Source organism: Zonotrichia albicollis, chromosome 7 (assembly GCF_047830755.1).
Source record: "Zonotrichia albicollis isolate bZonAlb1 chromosome 7, bZonAlb1.hap1, whole genome shotgun sequence".
Taxonomy (NCBI): Eukaryota; Metazoa; Chordata; class Aves; order Passeriformes; family Passerellidae; genus Zonotrichia; species Zonotrichia albicollis.
In genome coordinates, this window is record NC_133825.1 from 14479066 (window position 1) to 14499768 (window position 20703).

At 50.2% G+C, this 20703-nt stretch overlaps 1 protein-coding gene across 1 annotated transcript; it reads left to right on the top strand.

Moving 5' to 3' along the window:
* Window positions 1-1363: 1363 nt before the first annotated feature.
* On the top strand, window positions 1364-14584 carry LOC102074858 (microsomal triglyceride transfer protein). The gene is made up of 18 exons (XM_074544351.1): window positions 1364-1828; window positions 3589-3767; window positions 5019-5162; window positions 5629-5736; window positions 6275-6391; window positions 7188-7327; window positions 7405-7558; window positions 7727-7884; window positions 8083-8248; window positions 9198-9305; window positions 9419-9631; window positions 9728-9942; window positions 10517-10614; window positions 11241-11362; window positions 11758-11985; window positions 12261-12385; window positions 12595-12765; window positions 13699-14584. Exons 1-18 carry the CDS (start codon window positions 1762-1764, stop codon window positions 13844-13846), a joined length of 2661 nt encoding a protein of 886 aa, XP_074400452.1. The 5' UTR covers window positions 1364-1761; the 3' UTR covers window positions 13847-14584.
* The last annotated feature ends 6119 nt before the right edge of the window (window positions 14585-20703 follow it).

Sequence of the window (20703 nt, forward strand, 5' to 3'; positions counted from 1 at the left end):
CACCTTTCCAAGAGCATGGCAACCCCAGATGGATTTGAGAAGAATGCTTCACAAAGCTTTTAACTCCCTCTGGCTTCTTCTGCTTTATTCTTTTTCACAGATTCTCTCAGTGACAGAAGGAAGAAGCAGGTTTGGAGAAAGAAAAACCGGGTTTTCTCCCAGTTTTTCACATCCTAATTCTGGAAAGTCTTGGCAGCCAGACCTAAACAACCAACCTGCCAAAGTTCAGCTCCCCTTTCAGGCCTCATTATCAGCAGGGTTTTTTCACAGGCTATTTCTGTTTGCCTTTCCTCTCCAGGTATTTTATTGAGCTGCAGCCAGCAAACATTCTGGGACCTCACCTTCAGGGCTCAGACCCTCCACAACCACCTCACCCTGAAATACTTCCTTTTCCCCCATGCTGGATAAACAGCTAAGGCTTCCTGTGTTCAGCAGGAAGTTTTCATGCTCTGCGAAGTGTGCTTTGCTCTCACTGCACTGCAGAGCACAGATCCCCCAGAGACGCAACATGGGTTGTGTTGGAAGGAACCTTAAAAATCACCCAATTCCAACCCCCTGCCATGGGCAGGGAAAATTTCCACCATCTCAGGGTGCTCCAAGCCCTGTCCAGCCTGGCCTTGGACACTTCCAGGGATCCAGGGGCAGCCACAGCTGCTCTGGGCTATGGGCTTCTCTGCCCTTGCCAGGGGGTTGAGAGAAAATGGTCTTTAAGGTCCCTTCCACCTCAAACCATTCCATGAGTCTAGAAAAGCTAAATGAAAATTCTGAATAGAATTATATTATTCAAATTAAATATGGGGCATTTGTGCTTAAAGACCACAAAAGACCAAATGAAGACACCATAAATAGGAAAGCTATAACTGGAATTTTCCCAGGTTTCTCTCAGCTGGATCTGCTTTCATTTTCTGATCACAGTAGAGGCCCAAAAGCCCAGTGGTGATGCAGAGCTGGGAGATTTGCCCTTGAAAATGCCAACACACCAAAGTCCTGGGGTTCTGATCCCACTGCAATATGCAGATCACTTCCAGAATGACACGTGAAGTGCACCCCTCTTCCACCACTTCATTCTTTTTAGCAAAAAGCCTTCCCAGGACGCTGATCTGGATCAGCAGCCCTTACTGTGGTGTCTTTAGAAAACAATTTAACTCAGCAATCAGAAGGTTCATGCACTAATAAAAATGTTGTATGGTCAGTGGGCCAAGGGGTTTAGAGATGGATTTCCCAAGCCCTCTCCCATTTCTTTCTGGGGGTAGCAGTGCTCCCCGTCCCCTCCAGCCTGGCCCTTTAAGTAACTTGAGCTCCAGGCTGCAAATCCCAGTCTCCAGCTAAAAGGATGGAAAAGCTGTTTCCCCCTTCCCCCTTCTGGGGCTTTTCTTTTGAAAGGAACTGTTTTCTATCCTGTGATGGGAAGAGACAGATCTCCAAAAGACAGAGCAGCTTTCTGAGCATCCCCCTCCCGCATCAGGACAAACTGACAATTCCTCCTCCCCTCAATGCTTCTGGCTGCTCTTTTTCTCCCAGCTTTCCTCCCCTCCCGCCGGCCTTTGGCTAACCTCAGCTGATTTCCAAACCCTCCGTGGCTGCTGGGGGTTGGTACAAAGGTTTAATTATTTCCCTTTCCCTGGTTAAGGCGGGGACGGGGAGAAGGTCGGGCCCCATCGCCCGGCACTGCTGATCTTGGCACTTTTGCTGTGCGGTTCCTCTCTCCCGGGCCCCTCCCTTCCCTGCCTCCTGCCCACTGGATGGGCCCTGGAGCCCACCATGGATCCACAGGCAGTTCGGGGATGCTTGTGCCTGCTTTGCTTTTCCCTCCTGAGAGCAGCAAAAGGTAAGAGAGGCTTTGGGCTGGTTTGGGACCAGGGACTCGATGGGGTCCGGATGCCCGGAGAGGTGAGATGCTCTCCCAGCATTTATCCTCCCAGGCTGCAGCCAAGCAAGCAATAGACTCTGGCAAACTGCACACAGCGTGAGCATCTCCTGAGGCTGGGAAATTCTGGGGATTGTGGAAGTCCTTTCCATAATGGGATGGGGAAAATCAGAGAGCGGGAGCTTTTTAAACTATGCACAGTGCAGAACTCTAAAAATTCCTCAGTCTGTCTCACAGAGGAAAGCCCCAGGGACTGAGCTGGACTTCCATTGATTCATTTGTTGTTAAAAGCAGCAAAGCTGTAAAACATTACAGAAGTCCAGCAAGTGCATCAAATTTGCAAGAGAATTTCAAGTGACTTCAGAAAAGTCAGTGACAAGTCAGTGACTTTTCAAGTGACTTCAGATTTGACTGGTTTTGTCATGGCAAAGGCAACCATCCCCCCTTCAGTCACACTTGTATATGAGCAAGAGAAGGGACTTCAAATAAGTCTAGAAAAAAAATATTAAAGCAGAGAGTTTTGAACTAAAGCTGTCCCACCAACTTCATTTTGCCTTAGCACTGAGACAGTGATTTAATTAGGAGTTAGAAGTTCCAAATTGAAAACTCATAAGATGAAGGATTCAGCTTCTTTTCTCCCCTAAAAGTGTTGATTGTACCCTAGTTAATGCCCAGTGCTGAAAAGGCACTGGAGATATCCCTCCTGTCCATGGGCATGCTCAGGAAACCTCCCTTCAGGATTAAAGTGTGTTTCTTTGGCATTTCTAAAAGTGCCCAAGCAGAGCTGCTGCTCCAGCCATCCTTTTTGAGGCAGGGCTGGAAACACGAGCAGGAATCAGCTGTCAGCCTGGAGATCACCCAAACATCCAAACCCCAGGCACAAATATTTGCCCAGGAAAACCTTCCCATGACCTAACCTTTCCTCCCAGGGGGTGGAGTGACCCAGGTCATCAGCACCTGCAAGTCCAGGTGCCCTCTGGGATGGAGGTGATCCATTGTCACCATCGAGTCAGGAACAGCAGTGGAAGTGACACAATTCCATACTGATCAGAAGACCAAAAACTTACTTTATTACAGTCTCATGATATTTATAACCAACACAATTCATCCAGAATCTGATTGGTTTTTAATAACACTTGTCACTCACTTGGTTAATTAAGGAACTGCTGTTGTAGGGGCTTCTCTGATGTGGGTGTAATTAGTATTGACTCTAAGATGTAGAAGGTTAAATGATTGTTTTATTTTTTATACTATATTATTATTATATTTTTAAGAAGCTCATAACTTTCTTTAGTTTGTTTGATACAGCTTTGACCTTATTGGTTAAATAATTAAAACACTATTGCTCTTTGGTAAATAAATCTCTATAATACATTCTATATATGCTTAGTAACAGGTGTAGCAGGTGGAGATAAGAATTGTTTCAGTTCTTTCTCTGAGCTTTTTCGCAGCCTTCCCCAGGGATAAATGCCTGGGAAAGCCTGTGCCTGTTCTCTGTAGCCAGAGAGCTGCTGCCACAAAGGACCACCATTCTAAACTCCTCATGAAAAACAACTGTTCAAAACACCAGCTGCAAAACCTTAAGATAAGAATTGGTTTGATTCCTTTCTCTGAGCTTCTCACAGCTTTTCCCAGGACGATGCCTGGGGAACGATCTGTTTCTCTCTCTCAGCATCCACAATCCACGACTGCTTCCCTCCAATGCTTCCATCTTTCCCCAGGGAATCTGCTGCCTTCTTTCCATCCCAGGAGCCTGTATCAGTACCAGTACTCCCTGGCTGTCCAGCTGCAGCACGCCTCCACACCATCCCCGTGGGGGGCCCAGCTGCAGGCTGAGGCACTGATCCATCTGCAGCAGCTCTGGAGGGACCCAGGCGGGGAGGAACTGCTCCAGCTGCAGGTGGGTACAGGGGGATACAGGGATGTACAGCTATCCCAGCTAGGAATTCTTGCTGGGAACACCCCAGGAGCTGAAACCCTGTTGGTTTTTCTGGGTCTGGATTGAAGGCACTTGAGACAGTAACTCATGTTCAGATTCAGGTGTTTATTATTTCTTATCAGTAAAACAGTCTCACTGCTGTGAGTTTGGCCGCTGTGGTCACCAATTGTTGTGGTGTTGTGGGTCCCCAGGATGAGGTGAGAGATGAGAATCTGACTGCAAGTTTTTAGAAGACTGATAGTACATTACATATTACTTCTTCTTCTTACCTCCCCGTCTAGTTCTGTCTTACCTCCCATTCTTGTTTCTTAAAGTCCCCTTCTTGTTTCTTACACTCTACTAAAGAGAGAAAGGAGACATCAGGAGGCTAGACAAGAATGAATAATAAAACTCATGACAGACTCACAGAGTCAAACACAGCTGGCTGGGATTGGTCATTAAGTAAAAACAAGTCATATGGAACCAATCCAAGATGCACCTGTTGGTCAGCAACCTCCAGACCACATTCCAAGAAATCAGATAATTTTTATCATTTACATTCCTTTTCTGAGGCTTCTCAGCCTCTCAGGAGAAAAATCCTGAAGGAATTTTTAGAAAATATTACAGTGACAGGCAGCTTTTCATTAGAAGGCACCAAATGGCCAACAATCTCTTGTTCCAAGGGCTTTTAAGACTAAACTATCCAATTAAAAACTGACACCTGGATAATTTTCCCTTTTAACCCAATAACTGATCCCACAGAGCTGCAATGGGGAGTTTTCTACCCAATTACAAAATGCCACCCATACCCATGGAGAAGGAGGAAGAAGCAGCAGGAAGAAGAAACCCAGGATGACACCCTGTGCCCTCCATCTTGCTTCCATCCACAACACACTAAAAATCCCAAAACCTCAATTTCTCACCAAGTGATACAGCTGCACTGCTCTCTATAATCTATTGCACACTTTTGTGGGTTCCAGTCCATTCTGGAGTGTAGGAAACTTTCTCCATGAATGAGGGACAATGTCAGGGCTCCCCTGGGGGTCAGGGCACCCCAGAGCACACAGAGAAATATTCCCACTGCTCTGGGTTTCCACACAACCCCCTCTATTTCTAGCCCATGGCGGCTGAAAAATGATCTCTCTGACCAAATTCACTGCCTGCAGGGGAAATGCACACCAGCCTCAGAGCAGACACTTGGTCACTGCTTTCTGCCATACTCTGCTGTTGTAGATCCATGACCTGAAGGCCCAACACCAGCCAGAAGAGGAGAGGAGCCAGGACAGCACCAGAGGCTCCCCTGTAGAGATTGCACTGAGCCCAGAGGCACAGGCAGAGCTCCAGCAGCCAGTGTTCATCTCCTGGAGCAGTGGCAAGGTCAGCTGGACACCTCCTGGGCTTGTTCATGCCCTCTGCAAAGCATTCCTGTCTCATCCTAGATTTTCTGGGCTATGAAGCCCATGGGACCTCCTGCTCCCCCTCTGATTTCAGAGCAGAAGGAACTGGCCAATGTTGGACCCTACAAGGAGTCCCATGTTCCAGAAGGACTCACCTGGAGCTGCAGAATCCCATGTTAAAGCTCTTCAGCCCTAACCATGGGACATAAGCTCCTTTCTGACCTTCTCCTCTGAGGCTGTGGAACCCCAGAGTGGGAAAGAAAGGGAAATTTTGTGTTCCTGCATTCACAGACCTCATGCTATTGAGGGATAAGGGCCTCCTTGAGAAAATTCCTCAGGTGTCTGCAGGGTGTTCTCAGGTTCCCTTTTGTCAGGGAAGGCAGCAGGGGGCTTGCAGGGACCCCAGAGATGTCGCCTCAGCCAGGCACCCCCTCCTGCCCTCCCAGGTCAAAGCTTTCTACGGGAATGAAGCAGAAAACATCCTGATCTCCAACCTGAAACGAGGCATCACCAGTCTGTTCCAGCTTCAGCCCCATGCCAGCACCACAGTGGAGGTAGGTCCAGAGCTGGGACCAAAATCCAGAGATGCACCAGGAGAGCTGGCCCTGGAGCCCAGCCAGCCCACGAGCTTCAGCAGAGGGGGCAAAGTTCAGAATAAATAACATTGGGTCTGCTCCTCCAACAGGTCTGTAAGCAAGGATGACTCTTGGAAAGGCAGATGACTTAAAATAAAATAACCTAATGTTCAGCAATTGGCACCCCTTACAAAATCATAGCCTTTCCCTGGACAGTAGGAACAGCAGAGGGAAACTCCACAAGCATTCCTGCCAATAGGATTTGCTTTGCCAGCAGCCAGCTGGAATGACCTGTGAACACCTCAGAACCCCAAATGCAGTCACTGAGATGGTTAATTAAATCTTAATTTAGAACCTGAATTTGCAAAGATGACTGGATGGACTTGGACCTGTTCAACCAGCCCCTGATGGTTCTCACATTCTGGATTTTAGCTGCTGTTCTCTTTGCTAAGTTGGCCTTTGTGTCTGTCCTCTCCATAGAGTTTAATATTCATGCTCACCCCCATTTGTGTTTCAGGAAGATGCCTCTGGAAGCTGCCAGGTCACCTACACCGTGTCCAACCATTCCATCATCAAGACCAAAGATCTCCTCAGCTGCTCGAAGCCCAAGTCTGGATTCACCTCCATGAACAAAGCAAGTCCATTGCTCTCACTGTGGGGGGCTCAGCAGGGCCACCCCTAAAATACTTTGGCAGGTGGGCTTGGATTCCCATTCCCAGCTGGCTTCAGCCTTCTGCAGCAGCTTGGGATGGGACTCTTAGACCCATCCCAAAGTGGGATGCACCAACATCCCTCAGGAGGGACTCGAGGTGGGAAGGAGCAGTGAAGGTGCTCTGGGTCACCCCATCCCCGCTCTTGTTATCAGTTCTGAGCTGGCAGCTGATCCTGCTTGGGAAGCTGGACATGCAGGGATGGTTTCTGGGTCTTGTTGTATGGGGGATTAGTTTGACAGGATTCTGTTTTGCTGAAAGCAGTAGCCTGTGCTCAGCCCTGATATAAACAGATGAAATCCCATGGGTCTTAATGCAGTCATACCTGCCATAACCAAAATTTAGGAGTTTTTTTGAAAATATACAAATTCTACTGAATTCAATGTAAAAATGGACATTCCCATGGAGACCCCAGGGGCCCTGGCAGGGGTCTCAACACCTCCTTGTTGTGCAAGTCCCTGTGGTGTCACCACTCTGTCTGCCTGCATCAGCCATGGCTGGGGGCATCCCTTTGCTGGTCCTCACCTGGTGTTGCCTTCTCCCACATCTGGGAAGAAGGCGTGCTCTTATGGATTTTCCTTTCCTACATTTTCCAAGTGAAGTAGGTGACTTGGTGGGCTGGGAAGTTCTTTTCCTGCTAATGTAAAGAGAGAAATCTCCTGGGGAGAGGGCAAGGGGAATAAAAGGTTGCTTTTTTCCTCATTGCCTTTCTTTCCCAAGATTTTTGGAGTGGAGTGGCAGCCCTTCAGCAGAAGCCAGTATGTGGTGAGGGACAGCCTGCTGCAGTCAGTCCTGGCAGAGGAAAGCCACGTGGTGGCTCCAGCCCTGAGATCCCGCTCCGGCATCAAAATCAGTTCAAGGTGAAGGATGATCCCAACCCCTGGCTGTGGAGGGTGGAAATCACAAAACTTCCCATTGACTGTTTCTCCCTTCACAGGCAGCAGCTCCAGCTGGTGTCTCCTGCAGTGCCTGGGCTGGCAGAGGCATCTGGACAAAGCCTTGAGAATGTGCTGGCTGGCACAGGGGCACAGCCCCAGCCCCTGGGCATGGCCAGCCTGCCCTTCAGGAGGGTCTGCACGCACTGCCCGTCGGTCAGTGATGCTGCTGAGCCCCAAAACTCCCCCTCAAGCTGGGCACTCATGGGGTTTGGGGTTAAACCCCAGTGGTGCTTTTGGAGGGACTGCTTTGGTGCAAATGTTACCCTGTGATAACATGGGAAAAGAGGCTAAATCCCCCCCTAACAAACCTCACCTTTGCAGCTGAGAGCCTTCCTGAAGGCGTTTGACAGGCAGAGAGTCAGAACAGACACCTCGAGGGTGGCGACAGCCTGGCAGTTCCAGAGGTTCATCCAGATGCTGCGCAGCGCCAAGAAGAGGGATGTGCTGCAGCTGCTGAGGAGAGCCCCCGAGGAGGCACGGTGAGAACCCCTGGAGCTGTGTCTCCAAAATTCCGAGCGCTGGGCAAGACAGACGGGGATGGTTGGTGCTGCTCCATGGCAGCTTCTCCATCCTGGCTAGTGGCAGTGCTCTCTGGCTTCTCCTAATGCCTGTCCTGTCCAAGTACTGCAGGGTTTTTGTGGGCTGTGCCTCTGCTGACTTCCCTCCTCCTGCTCCAGCCCCTTCCTGGTGGAGGCAGCGGTGGCCACACAATCGGTGGCTTCCTTGGCAGCGCTCTCAGATTTCCTGGATTTCAGCCAGGAGCCCAAATCCATCCTGGAGAAGTTTCTCTATGCAGCAGCTTTCTCTCCCCAGCCTTCAGGAGAGCTTCTCCAGCTCGTCCTGGTGAGTATGGACATCTCCTTCTCTTCCCCATCCTGGGATGGATCCACCATGGAACAAGGAAAACGTTTCTGTAGAAATTGATTTTCCTGCTCATGGGATTGTTTCATGTGCATTTAACGGGATGGGAGTAGATGCTTTCCAGAGGAAAAGAATCCAGCAGAAGATGCTTTGTATCAGTGCATTAAAGATAATAAAATCTCAATTTAGAGCCCAAGCATTTTATCCAATTAAATCATGCATGGCCTCCTTCAAGGCAGGTAAGTACTAGTTTTTCCTGACTGTGGGAATCCGTAAAATTAGGGGGTTTTGGGAAAGCTGCAAAAGGCAGGCCCCAGAGGCAGTAGAACTGTGATTAGGGCTAAGCAGCAGCCATGAGATTGGTCAGCAGAAAAATTATTTAAAAAGTAGAAAAGGAAGGACAAATGAACAATGGTTTGTGTATTAACATTTGTCTAGAATAACTCCCTAAGCTACAGAAAAGTTTATCTAGCAAGATATTAGGAAGGTTGAAGCTTAATAATGGAGCTCTGTGCATTGTGTTTAAGGCTCACAAGCAGGTATTGTATTTGAAATAAGCAAGAATTGTTTTAACCAAAGGTACCTGTGCTTATAGTGGTTGGATGGAACTACTGTCAATGTGCTTTTGCTTTGTGTGATTGGTCAAGAAGCTTATAAAGTAAATTGTACCAATAAGTTCTTTGTCTGCTGCCTGGAATGTGAGCTGCTGGCATCTTCCCATTGTCATAACCATGTAATGAGACTGATGCTGGAAAATCAAACAGCTCAAGGCACATTCCACAGCAGCCCCATCCTGTTTGTGATTTGCACACAGCCCCCAGCCAGTGACACCTGACTTGCTTTTGAGATAAGAGGTAAAGCATACTCTTTCTCTTTTTTTCTTTTTTTTTTTTTTCCCCTAATTTCTTTTTTCCTGCTTCCTGATACCCAGGACAAGCTGGATGGGAAGCAGCTGGCACCTGAGATCTGGGAGACAGGAATAGTTGCTGTGGGCTCTCTGGTGGGCAAGCTGTGCCAGCAGAAGCTCTGTGGGCTGCAGGTGGGTCCTCTGCAGTCCCTCACACTTGGGTTTTTGGGACACTCCCCAATTCCAGGGGTGCCCAGAATATCTCCTGTCCCTCACCTCCCTCTCCTCCTGCAAATCCCAAGCAGGTGGTGGAGCGTGGGGTGGAAACCATCCTTAGGGGGCTCAGAGGTGCCCAGGAGGAGCCCAGGGTGGTCATTTCCCTGCTGGCCCTGGGGAATGCAAGGCTCCCTGAGACCATCCCGACCCTCCTGGAGCACGCTGAGGGCGGTCCCACGGCTGTCACCACCGCTGCCACCTCTGCCCTGCAGCGATTCCCCGCTCACCACATCTCCAGCAAGGTAGGAGAGCAGGTTGTGTGAGGCTTGGTGCTCCCCTGCCCACTCAAAGCCAAGCTGCCGGGGTGCACTTCACTCTTAATTACCCCTTCCCATCAGGTGAAGCAAGTGATGAGGAGGATTTTCCACCAGAAGAGGAAGAGTTATGACAAAACCTGTCGCCTGGCAGCTGCAGAAATCCTGCTGGATAACCACCCCCTGCCCATGGATGTCATCAACATCCTGCTGGCCACCACCGAGATGGAGACAGAGGTGGCCACGTTCCTGCTGCTGAAGGTGCAGAACAGCCTGCGTGACCACCACCACCTGGCAAGGTGGGGCTTGCAGGCACAGGGACATTTTCCCTCTGCTCTGCATCACCTTTTTCTCCTCCTCCTCCTCAATCCAGCTCTGGGGTTTGGACCAATAGATCTTTAACATGTGCTAGCATCACTTTGTGGGGCTGCCTGGACATTCTTGGAGTAATCAAAGGGATGCAGATGTCACATAGGCAGAACCAGATTTTGTCATCCTGTCCCATGGCAGCAGAGCCCAGGCTTGTGGGTTCAGCAGAGTCCTTGAAGGCTGAAGCTCCGGCTCCCAGGGCAGTGCACAATTTGTGCCTGCAATAATCTTCCTGTCTGCACAGAACAAACCAAGCACTCACGTTTTTCAGAGCCAAGCAAAAGCTGCACAAAAATATCTGCCTGGTTTATCCTAATAAGCCAGAGGAAAAGGAAACTCCAGGGTAGCCTACATCTAAAGCTTTCATTTTTTACGCACACTGCTCTGGGCACTCAGCAACCATGAGAAATACTTTGGCAAATTATATTTCCTTCTGTGATGACCACTGACCTCTTGCCTTCCCTCCCTCCCAGTGCTGACACATCCTTTCCCTCTCTTTTCCAGGAAGATACTGAAAGACATCATGGGAGACCCACGGATCAACAATTACAACTTCTTCTCCAAAGTTGGCATCTCCTCTTCTTTCTCAGGACCTCTGGCAGGTGACAGCACAAGGGACACCTTGGTCCCCTCAGAGGGTTAAAGGACGGGTTGGTGGGAAAAGGCAGCTTCCAGAGGAGGATCCAGGTCTGTAGAATGCCCCAAAATCTCAGGGAGGTTTCTGAGAACGTCCCCCAGTACCAGAGATATGAACATGCCCTTCTCCAACACAAACTTTTGCCAAATCCTGCTGGTTTGAAAGAGGAACTTCAGCTGGAAATGAAACCAACAGCAGGCTGCTGGTGGGAGTTTCCGTGCTTTCCCTGACAAGTTCCATTGGTATTTTTAATAAGGTCTTCAGAGAGGAGGATTCTTGCACTGAGACTTAAAAGAAAGAATCAAATTTCAGAGACTGCAAAAAGCAGAACTTGCTAAATATCTGCTGAATTCTTCACCCCTCATTTCTGTCCCTCTTCAAATTAGCTCAGTCTGGCCTTGCAGAGGGTCAGTGAAGGTGGAATAGCCAGGGAAAAAGAAAAACCAACCTTGCAATGCTGAATCATTTGAGTGTTGAGAGGATGCAGAGTGGTACCACAGGTTTGGGTTGGAGGGACCTTAAAGATCATCCTGTTAGCACCCCTTCCACCAGACACCCAGGGGTGCTCATGGGCATCTCTTTGCCCTTCAGTCACCCAGGACCTGACCTCCACTTTTGGGCTGGACCTGCTCTTTTTGGAGGGTGGATTCCTGAGGAAGAGCGTCTCCGACTTCTCCCTGCTCAGCCACGGCCAGCGGCTCCATGCAGCTCAGGTGCCACTGAGAGAGGGGCTGGGGGCTGCAGGGGGGTGACAGCACAACCCAGGGGTGCCACTGCTGTCCCTGTGTCCCCTCTTCACCTCCTCGTGGTGCTTCGCCTCTATGCTCAGCACTTCCTGTGTCAGAAAAAGGCAAATTCCCAAATTGCTGGTGTGAAACCGGACTCCTGCTCTGGAGAGGGGAGCCCCCTGCTCCCCAAAAACCAGAGGATGCCACACTGGCACCTCAGGATGCTCAGGGAAGGTTTGGATGCCACACTGGTACCTCGGGGTGCTCAGGGATGGCTTGGATGCCTCAGTGGCACCTCAGGGTGCTCAGGGATGGCTTGGATGCCTCGCCCAAGTCACTCCATCGCTGATGTCCTGCTCCTGTCCACTTCTGTCTTCCAGGTGACTTTTGAAGCACAAGGGATGGAGTCGATGATGGGGGAAAGCCTCTCGGAAGGAGAAGAGGAGCCAGAGCTCATGGCTGGGATGGCAGCCACCTTCTTTGACGTCCAGCTGCGGCCAATTGTCTTCTTCCAGGGATACACAGACCTGATGGGCAAGGTCCTGCTGAGCAGTGGAGAGCCCACCTGTGTGGTCAGGGGGAACCTCCTGCTGATGGACCATCACCAGGTACTGGATGGGGAGGAAGAAGTGGCCTGTCTGCACATCCCAAATGAGCCTGTGGATGTTGCACACCACAAACACGGATCTAAGAGCGAGGTGGCACTGCCAGATGTGTCTTGGGGTCGGTAAAGCAGTGGGATGGCTTGTTCTGCCATGGGAGACCGTGGCTGAGGTGCAGGGCTGTGATGGACATTCCCAGCAGCCACAAGGCCCTGCTGGTGCCAGCACTCATCCAGGAGCAGTGCCTGGCCACAGGGAGCTCTGCCTTTTCCATCTTCCAGGTCATTCCTCTGCAGTCTGGCCTCCAAGTGACCGTCAAACTCCAGGGTGGGCTGGGGCTGGACATCTCAGCTGACATGGATGTGAGCATTTGGGAGCAGGAACTGAAAACCAGCGTCAATGCCAGGTCAGCCTGGCTCTGGGAATGGGAATACCTGGGGGTCAAGGGTGGATTTCCACTGCTCCCTGCTCTTCTCCTGGTGGGTCCAGCCTTTCCTGATGTTTACAGAGACATTTTCCATGGCCAGACTTCTAACTGAGGTGTTTATGGAGTTGTTGGGTGCCCAGCTCAGGCCATTGCTCCATGATCAGACCCTACATGCTTCTCTCTCCCAGGGGAAGCCTTGCCATGGATTTCCAGGCAGAACTGGATTCCCCTTTGCTCCAAGCCACCCTGAGGAGCCAGACAGAGGTGGAGACCTCCATCCACTTTGACACCCAGCTGAGGTTTTCCAGCAGCCCCGTGCTCATGTGCCTGCAGCTGAGAGAGGAGCAGGTCCCATACAGGTAGCACCAGATCCTGCAGAAACATCCTGGTGGGCTTGAGAGAAAGGAGGGAAGAGGAGAGAATTAATGGTTGCACTTATTAGGTGGGAATTGGTAGGGGTGAGGGAGGGGCACCACAAGTTTCTGATATGGGCAGAAGCATCATCTGTGATGGTGTTTACTTCCCTTGGATGAGGGAAGAGATGAGGATCTGACTCCATGTTTCAGAAGGCTTGATTTATTATTTTATTATATATATTACATTACAACTATACTAAAAGAGTAGAAGCAAGGATTTCATCAGAAGGCTGGCTAAGAATAGAAAAGAAAGAATGATAACAAAGGCAGCTGTTTAGGACTGTCTGTCTAAGCCAGCTGGGCTATGATTGGCCATTAATTACAAACATCCAACATGGGCCAATCACAGATCCACCTGTTGCATTCCACAGCAGCAGATAATCAATGTTTACTTTTTGTTCCTGTGGCCTCTCAGCTTCTCAGGAGGAAAAATCCTAAGGAAAGGATTTTTCATGAAAAGATGTCTCTGACAATCATCCATAAGTGTTGCTCTGATTTCTTAAGATTCTCTATGCCTTCTGATGTTGACATTCTTGTAGCAAACTTTCTCACGCACTTTCTGTAAATAACTGATTGTTTTGCATTCTTTTATAGAAGAGGACAAATTTGACTGACTGTTGGTTTGTCCAGTGTCATTGGAGAGGTGACACTGTCACCCTCCAATCCACTGTCACTTTTAGCAATCTATAAATGTTGGAGCCAGAAAATAAATTTCCCTTTTCCTCACCTTGAGAGCAGCGGTGTGTGCACTCGTGTTGTTTCGTGTCCTATAGCGACACATGAGACCATCAGGAGATGGTGACTGGGAGGAGAAGGGTGAGACCCACCACCCCCACCAGAGGCTCCTGACCGTGCTGCTGTCCCTTTGTCCCACAGGGAAGTGCTCTCAGTGTCCCAGTCTGCCGGGAGCCGGAGCAGCACCGCTCGGAGGGGCCGGCGCGGCGCCGTGCCCGGGAGGGAATTTGCCTTGCACCAAACCAACTCCAAGGTCTGCAACATCCTGCTGGCTGCAGAAAAGGAATAGGGAGCCAGAGCACCTTGGGATTCAGCTCCACAACCATGTTTGAATGAGGAAAATGCTGCAATAAGGATACCAGAAGGATGATGAGGAAGGACAAGAGGAGCTGCTGAAGAACAGACGCACCCCATGCCCCCAAACCTGCCCTCACACCCCAAAGGCTCAGATTTCCCCCTCCTGGACTCCTCTCTTTCATGGGGCAGGGCCTTGCTGGAAGTCAAGCTTTTCCTCATGAAAAACAGCCTTGTTTTGCAAGTGGATGAGTTTCTGAGAGCCCAAGAAACCCTCCTGGAGGACTGCATCCCAAAATGCTGAGTTTTCTCCCTGTTTACCAAAGCTGTCAGGAGGGGACACATCTGCAGCTGGATGGAAGTCCCCAGTGGAGGGAATAAATGACCTTCCTTGCCCAAGCTGGATTGTTGTCATCCACCCCACCCAACACCTCCAGGATCAGAGTGATGCTGGTGAGGAAAAGCAGCATTTCTCCAATTCCTTCCTGATAATAATGTGCCTTGGAAGTCTTTTTAGCCCTTTTTTTGTGGTGTGTGTGCTACAAAACAAGCTTTTTAGGAAAGAAAAGAGGGATATGGAGTATATATTCTTCTGTTAATTATGAGCCTGAAATGTTAGCACTGAGTCTCCTGGTTCAGGGGAGGAGGCTTGCCTGGTTTTCCATCTGGAGACACCAATTACATGTGCTTGGGTTATGCACAGAAATAAATGTCCTGTATTTTCATATGTCTCCATTTGACTCATAAGTCTCCTGGACACATGGAAGGGCGGAAGGGGGAGGTACTTCCAGCAAGAACCTGCTTTCTAGGTCTGCATTTAGGGTGCTCCCTTTCCTCTTCCTCCTCCTCTAGAGATTGACAAAGGCAGATTTGCCATCCAGCTGATATTTACCCCACATCAGCTGAACTCCTAGTCCCAAAGGATACCTGCCCTGCCAGAGGGACCAGGTCCTGTAGCTGGGATTGGTGTTGGGAATGTGTTTCCAGACCCTTTGGAAGGGGTGAGGACATCTGAATACAGATTTCACCATTTTGCATTGCTGCTGGAAGCTTTGCTGTCCTGCTGAATCCTGATGTTTTCCAAGCCCTCACAAGGATTTTATTTTTCCCCCAGTCCTGTTTAGAAGCTCAAACAGCAATGAAGGACCATGGCCCTTTTGGTGAAGTCACCCATTTCCTTGGCAATGGCTCCAAACCCTCCCAGAAGGGACCTCTCAGCCCCAGGTCCCCAGTAACGGTGACATTGTGCCCGCAGAGCTGGAATGGAGTCCCCTCGGTTTGGATGGGCAGAAAGGGACCAGGATGTGAATTTATTTTATCCAGCCTGTTCCAGTGCTTGACAACCCTCTCTGTGAAGGAATTTTCCCTCATTTCCAGCCTCCCCTGGCACAGCCTGAGGCCCTTTCCTGTCCCTGTTTCCTGGCAGCACAGCCCGACCCCCCTAGCTGTCCCCTCCTGGCAGGAGTTGCACAGAGCCACAAGGGCCCCCTGAGCCTCCTTTGCTCTAGGCTGAGCCCCTTGCCAGTTCCCTCAGCCTCCCAAGGAGTCCCTCCATCCAGCAGCGAGGGAAAGGGACAATCGGGCAGCGTTGGAGTGCCAGGTGTGACTCCTGGTGAGGGTCTCCAGGGCAGCCTCTGTCCATCCATCTCCCAGGGATGTCGCAGCGCTCCTGTGGCCCCTCCAGGAGCCGCATTCCGCGTGGAGCTGCAGAGCAGCAGTGACCTCCAGCGGCTGCAGCCGCATCCCAAACCCTCGCTCCGGCTCCCAGGGATGTCCCACGAGCGGCACAGGAGCTCCAGGGACCTCTGTGATGGACCAGGGCTGGCCCTGGGCAGCTCTCACCGCCCTGAGCCGGGTTTGGGGTGGCCGTCCCCTCCTGCCTCCAGGTGTCACCTTTAGGTCGGACGTGACAAACACACGCGTGACCAGGGTCTAAGAAGAAATAAGTTTTTTATTCTGTGTGTTCTCCAGCTTATATACTCTTAACAAAGTGTGATATTAAGTCGTTTACTACATCACAATAACTTATTGTATTCATTGCTGCAAAACAATTAAGGTCAGTATAATTTATAGAAGTTTTACAGAAATTGAATAAGGCACATACACACATCTACTTATGCACGCAGTCTAGCTTACAAAAATTGTCATGTATCTTTTCTAAGATACACACTGACAGCTTTGTCTTCTTCCTTGCTATGGATACACTCGAAAATCATTAATTGTTATTTCTTTTATTAACTCAGCTTTGCTTGCAGGCCAGCTGTCAAGCCCCTCCATATCCAGGCTTGCCAGCACAAGCAGTTTTGTGTTTTCTTTCCCCCTGCAAGTCACTCTTATTGCCAGGACATCCCCACCAGCCCTCAGGAGAGCACATGGACACTGCCCTCCAAATGGGGCAATAAAACATTGTCTGTGTGTCTGTCTGTCTGCCTGTCTGCTCCAGCTGGCTGCAGAGACAAAACTACCACGAGGAAGAGTGAGGGAATGCAGCTGAATGAATGGTGAGGATCAGCTCTCCTTGGGAATTTAGTGGGGAGGCAGCTCTGAAGTGCTGGACAGAGCTCTCTCTGATCAGCCACTGCTCTCTCCTTCCTAGGCAGCCTGAAACACAAAGAATTGTATTTCCTGACTGCTGGCCCCCAGAGAGTCCACAAACTCCACAAAAAAAACAACAAAAAAAATTCAAATTCAGTTTATAACTCACCAAAGCAGCAGTGGAAATCCCAGCACTGAACTGTGACAGCAGCAAACCTCACATGAAGCTGCACATCCCAAACGTCCACTGCAGGGCTGGCAGCTGCCTTGGGACATGCACATCACGCCAGGATCCCTGCAGGGCATTCCTGGGACATGCACAGCTTCTCTGACAGCCACAAGGGAATCAATCTGGAGCATCCCAGGAGCAGCGGCTGGCAGAGTGCTGTTATAACCTGCCCAGCTGTCAGGAATGCAGGGACACAGCTGGGAAGCTGCACAGGACACAGCAGCAAAGCACAGCAGCTGTGCCATGAGGAGATCCCTGCTGGAAAAGCTGGGGGTAAAGCTCAGGGCCAGGGCTGGTGAGTCAGGCAGGGAAGTGGCTGAGCTGAGCCAGCAAGGCTGAGATTAAATCCTTTGGCAAAAGCCATGGGAAAGAAAGCTGAAGCTTTCCTAGAAAACTGTTCCACCCACTCCAATCCTGCCAAGAGTGGGAGTATTGAAGGGATGCAGTGGTTGCTGTAGGAAAATGAGCAGTGAAGAAGGTGAGACACAGCCATAATTCCAAGCACCTGCTCTGCCCCATCTCACAGAACCCAAATCCCTGACTGGTTTGGGTTGGAAGGAACTTTAAATCTCATCTCATTCCACCACCTGCCATGGGCAGGGCATCCTCCACCAGACCAAATTGCTCCAAGACCCATCCAACCTCGTCTAGCCTGGCCATGCCAGCAACAAAAGCCACAACCACACCAGCTGCAAGCCTGTCCCATCCCTTACAAACACCAAAATCCCTCCTTGCCCAAATATTGTGGCTGCTGCAGCCTAAAGAGCTGAAGGTGTAATGAGCTGTAGTGATGTTGTGTGGAAGCACCCAACAGAGAGGTGGAAGAGTTTTTCCATGGTAAAATCCAAGCAGGGTTTGCAAAGCACTTGTAAAAGCAGGCACTGCAAAGGTCCAGAGGAGTCCAGTGTGGCTGGGATTTAAGGAATGACCTGGTGAGGTCTGGGTTTCACCTTTTGGGAGGGGCCATGAAAAACACAAGGGGAAGGACAGAGTGACTTTATTACACCAAAAGATGTAGTGGTTCCACCATCACTCTGAGAACCAGAGGGCTGCAGAAGACATTTCAAAGGGTGTAAAGCAGGAAAGAGAAGATAAAGGCTTTTTTGAGGGATTGCAGCAGCACCAATGGCCACCAATGAAGAAGTAAATTGTCAATCACAGTGAAGTCAATCACCAACACCTGAAGTTGCCACAGGAAGCCCTAATTTGAGTGAGATGACTTTAGAGCAGCTCCCACAGCCCTGAGGGCAAAGTCACGTTGTTCTCACCTCCCTCCCATGCAGGTGCCACCAGCTGGGCATTGCCACCATGATCCTTGGAAAGAGTGGCCCTGGGGACCACCCAAGTGTCCCCTCCCAGCCCTGCCCTGCCTGCAAAGGGCAGGAAGCAAGGCAGGAGTGGTCCTTGAGAGGGAACTGCTGCTCTGAGGACGGAGCGGAGCATCCATGAGCTGGGACAACTGAGGCAGCACCAAACCTTTCAGAGAGTTTCCCTAAAAACCCCAGCAACAGGAACTGGGGTTTGGCATCAAACAGGAGAAGGGGGGCTGCCAAAACACACCCTGACACTTCCCTCTGGCCTCATCCCCGCCCTGGTTTCACCTGTTTTCATTTTGTACATGGCCATGGCATCAGGGGCTATTTTTGGCCTGAACCAGTGACACATCAATATTTATTTTCGCACTGGTTTAACTATTTATGTGTGTGTATCTGTATATGACAGTGTTCACAAGGGTTCTTGGATGAGGGAAGAGACGAGGATCTGACTCCATGTTTCAGAAGGCTTGATTTATTATTTTATGATATATATTACGTTAAAACTACACTAAAAGAATAGGAGAAAGGATTTCATCAGAAGGCCAGCTAAGAAAAGAATAGGAAGGAATGATAGCAAAGGTTTGTGGCTTGGACTCTCTGTCCAAGCCAGCTGACTGTGATTGGCCATCAATTACAAACAACCAACATGGGCCAATCACCTGCATTCCACAGCAGCAGATAATCAATGTTTACTTTTTGTTCCTATGGCCTCTCAGCTTCTCAGGAGGAAAAATCCTAAGGAAAGGATTTTTCATAAAAGATGTCTGTGATATCTATATATGTGTATCTCTAGAGATTTTCTTTCTCCTCAAAACAGCAATGTGAAATTCTGGTTGATAAAGAGGAGGGACTAGGTTGAAGTAACACAAAGTAAATCCATTTCAACAACCACACATGGGTCATGCTCTTATTTCCCCCTCCACACACACATCGCCAAAAAAGATCAGCAGCAAGAGATTTTTATGTGGATTTATTTTTATTTTTTTACATTATGTTAGAGTTCAAAAAAAAAAAAAGAACCCAACAAAATTAATAAATATTAAAAGTTAAAAAGCTCTGAATCTCATATGTACAAAACTTTATACATCAAGGTAACACTGGACAAGGTTACAGCACAGGAACGACTCTATGCATCCCCCTGCCTCAGGAGGGTGCAGGGGATCAGAGTCACCCTCTCCTCCTGGAGACAAGACCAGAGACAGGACAAAGCCACCCAAGCTCAGCCTGCCTTCAGCTGGAATAAATCCCCCTGGATCCCTGGCAGTGTCCAAGGCCAGGATGGAGCAGCCGGGGCTAGTGAAAGGTAAGGAGGGCTGGAACCAGGTGAGCTTCACAGCTCCTTCCAGCCCAAAGCACCCCAGGATTCTGTGAGACGCGCAGAGCTGGGTGCCAGCCCTGCAGCACCATCACCCCAGAGCACCCCCAGCTGCTGGGAGGGCTATCCCAGCCTGCTTTAGATCTCCCCCAGCTCTCAGGTGATCCTGAGGTCAGGATCAGCACCCGCAGTGCAGCCCCCTGCCCAGACACCCCCAGGGACTGGGCCAGTGCCCAGCCACAGCTCTGCCCTGAGGGGTAGGGAGGGAACACTGCAATTATTCCTAAAGCAATAAAGCACCAAAGTCTAGGCCAGCAGGGAAGGGAGGGGAGCAGTGGGAATTTCAGAGGAAGGCCATCACAGCCCATTTCTGAGGGAAAAGAAGGTCTTTTTGTTATGCTCCTTGGAGAGCAAACAAAGCGTTATCTTTGGCACAATAAATAAATACTGGCACTCCCATGGAGGGGCTGGCAGGGGGCACAGCAGAAGTGGAGGCATCCCAAGGGATGAACCCCACGCTGGTATCCCCACAGGATCCCCTGTGGGTGCCAATCCCTGCCTGTCCTGTGTCTGGGCACTCCATGTGCCCACTCCCAGGAGGTGTGCCAGCTGTGTGGCTCAGACAGATGGGGGGGCTTTGTTCCAGGTTTTGGGATGCCCACCTAAGGCCAAAGGGCTGCACCCAGGAGGCCAAGGACCTCCAGCCTGAGGTGCTTCAAGAGGAGTTGGAAAAAAGCTTGTCCAGCTGTGCCTCAGCAGCAGGAGAGTGTGGGGAAACTCTGGGGGAGCAATGCAGAGTCCAATACTTGAAACATCCAGAATGCAGAGGGGTCTTCATCCATTTCAGGCAAAGCAAGCACCTCAACCCTGTCACAATCCATGGGAAAATCACCCAGGCCACCTCACCAGCCAGGCCTGGTTACCTGCAGAGCTCACAAACACTGTCCGTAGGGATGCCACATCCTACTCCTTGGACACCAGGGAAGGAGCAGCCTCAGGGTCAGCACCCACACCATGCATGTGCTGCCAAGGACATCCCTCTTTGCAATGCCAAACTGGTCTGGCTGCCCAGCCTTGCCTTCCTGGGGCTCCACCTCCCCATTCCCAAAACTTCCTCCCCCACCTTCCCCTGCCACTGCACCCAGAGGTACCAAAGTACCAAAACCATGGAAGCCCCCTCAGGGACATCATTTGTGGGAGGTTTTTGAGGACTGAAACTTGTCAAGGCAAACCCTGTGCCCAGAGCTGGCCCAACACCCAGCAAGGAGAGGGCAGCCTAAAGCTCCTAAAGTGCTGTGCAAACATTTAGTACTTGGCACAATAATTTGTAATGGCATTAATCACCCCCTCTCCACCTCTTCCCAAGCAATGAGAGATGCAGATGAATCCTTGGCTCCCTCCTCTCCTCGTGGCTGCCCCTAAAATCCACTCCTGACTTCCCAGTCACTCCCATTTCC

Excerpts from the sequence above, each read along its gene's own strand:
- LOC102074858 (XM_074544351.1), top strand. The coding sequence starts at position 1,762 with ATGGATCCACAGGCAGTTCGGGGATGCTTGTGCCTGCTTTGCTTTTCC. Across the intron at positions 8,249-9,197 it reads AGCTTCTCCAGCTCGTCCTG|GACAAGCTGGATGGGAAGCA; the intron begins GTGAGTATGGAC and ends CCTGATACCCAG. Across the intron at positions 12,766-13,698 it reads GAGGAGCAGGTCCCATACAG|GGAAGTGCTCTCAGTGTCCC; the intron begins GTAGCACCAGAT and ends TTTGTCCCACAG.